Below are 8,322 nucleotides of genomic sequence, written 5' to 3' on the forward strand. Positions count from 1 at the left end.
TATATGCTCCACCCAACAAAGATGAAGTTCAACCCATTAAAATTAACACATCTTTTATTTTCTTAATATTTGTTTTCGAGTTATTTTCTATTTTAATTATAAGATTAAAACTCTATTTACTCATTTTATTATTCTTTTTATCGCTAGAGAGAAAACTCTCAAACTCTATAATTTATACTTTCGCTTAACTACTAATCAATTGTAAGATAATCTTCGGCAAAATCACATAGCGAATCTTTTGTCGACGCGTTTCGAACCAACCAGTGTGGTTCATCGTCAAGATAAGTTGAAGAACCAATCTAGCTTAGCGTGAATAAATAGAGTGTGCAGAGATCCCAACGGCTACTACTAATCAATTATTTATCTCTAATCCAATTTCCCCAATAATTCTTAATTAGATGAATCTTGATGAATTATTAATAAAACTTTAACTTGGGCAAAATAAAAAATAAAAAAATTTAATCATATTTTAAAGCATTGTATTAAGAAATATGAATGATTTTAGGTTATCCAACCACAACCAGATTTTATTGTACACCTTAGTTATCTTCTTACGATATTTTTGCATGACAACTGCTGCTACCTAAAGAGGAATAAAGCCACGCTAATTTGGGTCCCCCTTTTTTAATTGGATTAAAATATTATTAACGCCAAGGTATCCAATACCTTGGGGATTCGGCCAACTCACAAACGCCGCTGGCGTCATCTCCCAGCTAGACACGCATGGGAACGGGTCACCAGCCGGCTTTAGCGGTGGCCACAAAACTGCCGCCGAGAAATCTTTCGACAGCATGCGGGAAGCCGGCGGCGAGGACGCCCTTTCTGCCGGGTAGAAACCAGTGCAGGCCCGTTGGTAAGCTGTTTTTAAACCCGTTGAGGGTGGCTCGGGTGGGGTTAGGGTTTGCTGGTCAGAGCTGGCAGCAGATCTGACGGACGGAGGAGATTGGAGTTTTGAGCAACGGTCAAGATCCGGGTTGGCGATGAGCTGTTTTTGGTGAGGAGACGTGGTATTCCAATGAGCGGTTTTTCTGTCGTATTGGTTGGCACGAAAGCCTTAAAAAAGTTTTTTAAGGGCAGGGTCTCGCAGCAGTAGAATTTACTAATTAAGTGCTTCAGAACGGCAGCCTGGAGCTCTGCAAGACTTGGATTCGTGCATAACGAAGGGTGGAATCCATCGAAGCAAGTAAGATTTCTGCTATTTTGAGTGTGTATTTTGGGCCGTTTGAGGCTTTGTCTACTGAAACACGCATGGTCCTTGTTGTCTGCCCTTTTTCAGCTCAAATTCCGTCGACTCTTCTTGTATCTTGAGTTAGTTTCGGAAAGAGGGAGCAAGAACGGGTTTATATTGAAGAAAAGACAGTCGCAGGGCGAAAAACGGTTGGAGCGGGCTGCGCCTAAGCTCAAGGTATGATCGGACCATTCTTTTCTGTGTTATTCGAGGATGTGATGGATTTTCGGCGAGTTTGCCTCAGGAAGTGATTGATTGCTTGCATTTTTAGTCGTTTTTAGCACCAACAGGAATTTGCTATTTTCAGTACTTCGTGGTTCTGCTACGGCGGGCTTTGATGTATTTGAAATTCTTACAGGCTTTATGTTTTCGGTTATGTTTCAAGTATTTCGTTATTAAGGCTTTAACTATTTGTTCAAGGTGCTGTTTCGTCACTATTGCAAATCGCATGGAATTTAGTTTGGAAAACTGAAGGCTTAGTATATTTTACAAATTCCTATTCCGAAACTGAAGATTCAGTCTATTTTACAACAGATAATATTAATATCTCGAAGTTTTCTTTCTCCCCGTTTAGCTGATTGTTGCAAGTTTGCTCGCGTTTTAAGTTTTGCTTTGGTTTTATCGTCGGACAGTTACTTTTACTACGGATTATGTGGACTCAGTATTGAATCATTTGTTTCCAATACTGGCATCTCGAAGGGGGAAGTATAGGCTTTAAATGTTGAATTCAATTTTTCTCAAAGGCATCCACGTCAATTTATGTCACCTGTACGTGTTCCTAAGTTTATCCAGTAGCCGATAACCTTAATGGCCTTTCCCTCCCAGTTGAGCTAAGAAATTAGTAATCGGGTTTTGCCTTGGAAATTTAGCCGTTTCATTTTCTTTAAGTTTAGATTACTTCCAAATATCCTGTTTTTCTGGACAGTTGAAGCTCGACAGGTAAAGTTTGACTGTTTTTCTTCAGAAAATTCGTGTATCGTCTCAAGCCCTTTTGCATTCAATTTCATCGATCGACCAACGGATTTCATGGATTATCCGAAATCTGGTATCTGTATAAAGGATTAAAGGATTTGAGACTGTCAAATTGAAAGTTAGTTACCGAAGAAATTCCGCTAATGATTTCTTGTTGGTCTGTTATTGTCGATTGTCTTGAACCGGTCCGAACTGTCAGCCTGTTTTCAAAATTTAATCTTTCTCATTTGCTATGATTTTATCTCATGTTCTAGGTTATTATTAAATAACCTTTTTTGTTGTCTGTTTTCCTATTAACTTTAGGAACTCGCAGCAGACGATCAATGGCTGCCAGCACAGAACAAGCCCCTGCGCCAGCACCTACCACCGCGACTAATTCTGTAGCAGCGGAAGTGACTGAAACGGTGACGGAAGTAGCAGTACCTGTCTCGTCACCTGCGCCAGAGGCAATAAAAAACCAAGAAGAGACCGTGGGGGACAATGCTCCGAATGTAGAAAGCAGTCCCAGTGTGGATGCCCAGTATCCTTCCTTCAAAGAAGAAAGCTATTTTGTTGCCGACCTTAAAGAGTCTGAGAAAAAGGCCCTACAAGAACTTAAGCTCCGAGTTGAAGAAGCCATCAAGAACAATGAATTTACTGAACCCCCTCAGAAGGAACCTGAAAACAAAGAAACTGAGGCCAAGGAGGCAGAAGCCAAAGAGACAGAATCCAAAGAGACAGAAGCCAAAGAAGCTGAGACCAAAGAAACTGTAACGAAAGGGGAAGAAGACACTAAGGAAGACACCAAGGAAGAAGTCAAGGGAACCGTGGAAGAGGTGAAAATTATAGAAACCACAACTGAGACGGACGTGAAGGTTGGGGAAGCTGAGATAAAGAAGGAGGAAACAGAGGTTACAGTCACTGAAGAGATTGAGGTTCCAGCCCAAGGGGATGTTCCGAAGCATGAGGAAACTGTAACTGAAGCGGTGACTGTCTCAGCCCCTTCAACTGAGGCTCCTGCTGTTGATACTGAAACCGTAAAGGAAGAAGAAACAACATCTGCCCCTGCACCAGTTGATGCTGAAGCTCCAGTTGAGGTCACTGTTACCACGGTAACTGAGGAGGTTGTAATTCAACCTGTCGAAAACGTTTTCCTATGGGGAGTTCCTCTTCTTCACACCATGGGTGATGAATGTACTGACGTGATTCTGTTGAAGTTTCTCCGAGCAAGAGACTTCAAGGTTTCTGAAGCCTTTACTATGCTGAAAAACACAATTCTCTGGAGGAAACGTTTTGGAGCTGACAATATTTTGGAAGAGGACTTTGGTGCTGAGTGGAATGATGTGGCTTACATGCATGGTTATGACAAGGAAGGACATCCAGTATGTTACAATAATTATGGGGCGTTCCAGAATAAGGAGCTCTACCTGAAGACATTGAATGATGCTGGTGACCGCTTTTTGCGGTGGAGAATTCAGTTGTTAGAAAAGGAGATACAGAAGCTGAGCTTCAACCCTGGAGGCATAAATTCAATGGTTCAAATTACCGATCTTAAGAACACGCCTGGTCCTGCAAAGTGGGGTTTGCGACAAGTTACCAAAAAGGCATTGACAATTCTTCAAGACAATTATCCAGAGTTTGTTGCTAGGAAGGTAAGATTAGCATGAAACATATTAGAGATTCTTTGCAAGCCTTAGTTTTCTGACCTTTGCTTTTGTTCTGTGGTATTTGTGTTTGAATTTCCTGTGCATATGAAGGTGAACCAGAATGGAAGGTTTTGCACTCCTTTGTTGACAATTGTGCACTTTTCTTCTTCTTTATTCCCTGTTCGTGTGACTTCCTGTTCCAGAGTTTTAACAGAGTGAACTCAGTGAAGCATATTTTCTGTACTCCATAATCAACAACATGGAAACCTTTTCTCCCTTGTGTTTCTATGTCGGTTTTCAGTATGAGGTTTTTAGTTGGTATATGTTTTCCCTCGTCAAATTTGCTAGTTATAGATGTGAATTATTCGGTGTAGTCTACTTCTCATCCATATTTTTATAGTATATATGTGAATTATTAGATGTATAGTCTACATGCCATCCATATCACAATGGGGACTCTCTCAGTCACCATCTACTGCTTTCTAGTCAAGAAGTTTTTGTGCAGAATCTGTATATTCAACCTCTTTATGCTTTCTGTTCATGTCAGGGCTTTGCTAAATGGTGAACGTACTTAATGTGTATTGTATGCCTTTTTGTTCACGATTTGCTGTTATGCTGAAGAATTGTCATTTACCTTCCTTTTTTTCTTGTAAACCGTTTAACTCATGCTTCCCTTTTTTCTTGTAATCCGTTTAACTCAGTTGTCTTTTTATGGACAGATATTTATCAATGTACCTTGGTGGTATGCGGTAATGAGCACAATGATATCTCCATTTGTAACACAACGAACTAAGAGCAAGTTTGTTGTTGCTCGTCCTGCCAGAGTGACAGAGACCTTGTTCAAGTAATACATTGGTTCTTTTCTTACAGTTTCAGTTGTTCAACAGGCAGGAAAAATTGTTTTACCTTGATATCATGAGTTTTATAGAAGGGCTTGGCCACTCACACTGGATCATAACTTAGAAGTTATTCTTTCATATAGGTACATTTCACCGGAGTATGTGCCAGTACAGTATGGAGGTTTGAGCAGAGAAAATGACGCAGAATTCTCTGCAGCAGATGGGGGAGTTTCAGAGCTGTTTATCAAACCAGGGGTGAAACAAATTGTTGAGATCCCTGCTACAGAGGTGTGTTTTTGGTTTATGTTTCTCTAATTTTAAGCACTAACATAATTCAAGTCTAACAAAACAAGGATCAGGGTAACTGGATGGTTGAAATAGAACTTAGTTTATAGGATTGCCCGAGGCAAAGACCAGGAAAAAGAAAACGCATGCATATTTGCTTTAAAAACAGATGCATAGAAATATTCAGATTATTTTTGGACATCAAAGTGTTGGAATTTTAAAATTTAGGTGCTTTCTGCAACACCAGCTTGAGTTTGTACTTTTGATAACACCCTGCATCACGGGCTTTAAAAAAGGATGCATAGGAATACTTGGGAGATTTTCAGAAGTCAGTGTTGGATGTTTTAAAATTTAGGTTTTTTCTGCAACACCAAATGAGCTTATACTTGGTAATTGAGGGTGCTATTTGGTTTCATCTCATCAAATACTCATGCTTAACTAAATGAAAATGATTTGAAGATTCAGGAGTCCCTTAGAAGAGTTATATTCACTTCTGAACTCTCTTTTCAGTTTATTTATTGTTGTCTTGTTGAATATACAGGTTGGATCCACACTGGTTTGGGATATAGCAGTTGTGGGCTGGGAAGTAACCTATGGAGAAGAGTTTGTACCTAATGCAGAAGGTGGTTATACTATTATCATACAGAAAGTGAAGAAAGTGGCTGCTGATGAAGAGCCGGTTCGAAACTCCTATAAAATTGGTGAGCCAGGGAAAGTACTGTTGACGATCGAGAACACATCATCAAAGAAGAAGAGAGTTCTTTACAGAACCAAAGTCAAGAGTGATCAGTAAGAAATACCATGAAGGGGTTTATGCTGCTTTTTTCTTATACCCTATGGGAAGAGATACCAGCCTGTGATTAAGATATCAAAATTTCATATTTGTTCATGTGCATACACATCTTATGATTATTGTCATCTCCTCCTGTTTGGAGTTTATTTTTCAAGCTATATTTGGTGGCTTGTGAGTTTTTGGATTTGTCATAATCCCACGCCAAAGTAGGAGGCATATGGGTCTCTGGTTGGCCAAAAAAAAGTCTTTGGAGTTGGATCTATGTACACCTATAAAAGAGGTAAATGACAGCCATCAGGAGCGTCATGTGATCGCAAGCATTGGTCAACCAGTTTGGTCATGTAAATTGTCTGTACACTGTCTTGATTTTCAACTTGTTATTAGCAGTCTGTCTAGGAGCGATTTCATCCTGTCGGGTCCTCATGTATTTTTATTATTCCCATTGATTACTGGTTGTGCTACATTATTCTATTGAAATTATATGCTTGAAAGTTCTGTTAATACTTTGTCACAATGATCTTCACAGGGTTCTTGCATAAATTGAAGAGAAAAAAAAAGATTCAGATTATATGTTTTGACTTGGTGGAAGTGTGGCTAATCACTTCGCCATAACATTGTATGGTTCTAAATCTTTATGAGAGTAAAGTTGCAGGTTGTGGATTCTCCTGTTTATAGTTTATTTTTCAAGCTGCATTTGGTGGTTTGTTATTTTTTTTATTTGTCATAATCACATACCAAATAAGGAAAAGCATACGAGTCTCTGGTTGGGCAAAAAAAGGCTTGGGAGTTTGACCTTTGTACACCTGTAAACGATGTAAATGGCAGCTATCATGAGAGCCGTGTCCTGATCACCATCATCGGTCAATCAGTTCGGTCATGTAAATTCTCTGTACGCTGTCTTGATTTTCAATTTGTTATTAGCAATCTGTTGAGGAGAGATTGTCCAGTTGGTTCCTCGTGTATTTTTATTATTCCCACTGATTACTGGTCGTATTGAAATGATATGCGTTGCATTTAAAATTCAGTTATACTCCTGTCCCAATGATATTCTCAGGTTTCTGACACATGTTGAAGAGGTTGGTTTTCAATTTGTTATTAGCAATGTGTCTAGGAGAGGTTTACTCCAGTCGGGTCCTTGTGAATTTTTGTTATTCCTATTTATTACTGATTCTGCCCATACACGCATAAGCAATGCTTATAAAATTCTGTTATACTCGTCTGTCACGATGATCTCTTCTCAGATTTCTGACATAAATTGAAGAGAAAAATAAGTATGATTTGGTTTTCAATTTGTTCTTATCAATTTGTTTAGGAGAGGTTTAGCCCATATATTACTGCTTTTTTCATATGCATTGCATATAGAAATGATATATTCTTCTGTCACGATGATCTTCTCAGGTTTCTCGAAGGATTAGGAATGATTCAGATTGCTAACCATTTTGTCACAACATTAATTTTTGAAATGCTCTCTATTTATTAGCTCTACTGCTCTATGCTTGTGCTATTTGTTGGTCATAATATATGTAACTTATCTTATTTGTCCAATAATTATCTTGTAACATAAGTATTCAATTCTTGTCTGGAACTTTCCAGAGGCCCAGGGTAGGAAATTGTTGTCAATAGAGGACACCCCACTACAAAGTCATAAAAAAGGTAGTAGGAAGGAAGGATCCAAGGGTGCCTCCTCTCAGTAATCAACATAAATAGTCCAACAAGATACTTTGAACACAAGATGTCAGATAACCATGTGAGTACTGAAAAGTCAGTTAATTAGAATAATGGTGTTAGAGGAGTATTTTGCTTTGTATACTTAAGCAGTGTATTGTGATTGGTCTTTGGGTTTGATTTTGTCTTGGTAAGACTGCTCTAAAGGAGGTGCATGCTTTGAAAGGAGGTGCATGCTTTTTAGGTACATCGCTGGTTTGATCCACCATGTGCCAGAGGCTTCTGAATTTGTTCACTGCTTTTCAATGCTGGGATTGTCCCTGACAAGAAAAGAAAATTGCCCACTATCTCATAATACTGCAGACTATTGCACAGGCTGGATAATTTCGCAATCCCCGCTAACAGAGCCTGTGATTGAATGATCTGTGTCACTGTCAGGAAAAAAGACAGCCTGAAATGGTCCATGTTATTATTATCATTGCAAGGTTGCAACCAGTCTGTGGGGAAAGGTGGGCAGTATTTAATGAAGTAGACCACATGGCCTTTGATGCTTTTCGTGGGGTACAAGGAGATCATGCTTGTTGCCTAGACAAAACATTGAAGGTGGGTCTGTGGTCGGATAAGCCAGCTGTGTGTGATGCAGAAGGTGGGCCTGTTTACATATTTAGATAGGTTTAAACCGTAACGCAAAGCATAAGAAGCAAAGCTATTTGATGTGAGAGGTACTTGCTTTTTACTCATTAAACATTGTAAGACCCCACAGTGGGAGATTTTGAAAAATTAGGTATGCCAAAAAGTCGTTGATAACCCACCACATGGGGATCGCAAAATCCAATACGGCATCTTAGATTCCAACGGCGAGGTGCGTGTACCATCTTAACCTAAATTGCGCCGCTTTTGGGAATGGAACGAAGA

The 8,322-nt window shown here is 39.4% G+C and overlaps 1 protein-coding gene across 2 annotated transcripts; it reads left to right on the forward strand.

Annotated features, from left to right (window-relative positions):
* The first annotated feature begins 915 nt into the window (after positions 1 to 915).
* On the forward strand, positions 916 to 6,243 carry LOC149147019 (patellin-6-like). Of its 2 annotated transcripts, XM_089439352.1 has the most exons (6): positions 916 to 1,183; positions 1,277 to 1,405; positions 2,504 to 3,831; positions 4,545 to 4,669; positions 4,808 to 4,952; positions 5,491 to 6,243. In XM_089439352.1, exons 3-6 carry the CDS (start codon positions 2,524 to 2,526, stop codon positions 5,740 to 5,742), a joined length of 1,830 nt encoding a protein of 609 aa, XP_089295478.1. In that variant the 5' UTR covers positions 916 to 1,183; positions 1,277 to 1,405; positions 2,504 to 2,523; the 3' UTR covers positions 5,743 to 6,243. The 2 variants fall into 2 exon arrangements, with proteins under 2 accessions (XP_089295478.1, XP_089295479.1); XM_089439353.1 differs by lacking the exon at positions 916 to 1,183 and having other exon boundaries at positions 1,198 to 1,405.
* The last annotated feature ends 2,079 nt before the right edge of the window (positions 6,244 to 8,322 follow it).

Source organism: Pinus tabuliformis, chromosome 9 (genome assembly GCF_031772625.1).
Source record: "Pinus tabuliformis cultivar Carrire ecotype Pingquan chromosome 9, CPIR1, whole genome shotgun sequence".
Taxonomy (NCBI): Eukaryota; Viridiplantae; Streptophyta; class Pinopsida; order Pinales; family Pinaceae; genus Pinus; species Pinus tabuliformis.

Excerpts from the sequence above, each read along its gene's own strand:
- LOC149147019 (XM_089439352.1), top strand. The coding sequence starts at position 2,524 with ATGGCTGCCAGCACAGAACAAGCCCCTGCGCCAGCACCTACCACCGCG. Across the intron at positions 4,670-4,807 it reads GTGACAGAGACCTTGTTCAA|GTACATTTCACCGGAGTATG; the intron begins GTAATACATTGG and ends TCTTTCATATAG. Across the intron at positions 4,953-5,490 it reads TTGAGATCCCTGCTACAGAG|GTTGGATCCACACTGGTTTG; the intron begins GTGTGTTTTTGG and ends TTGAATATACAG.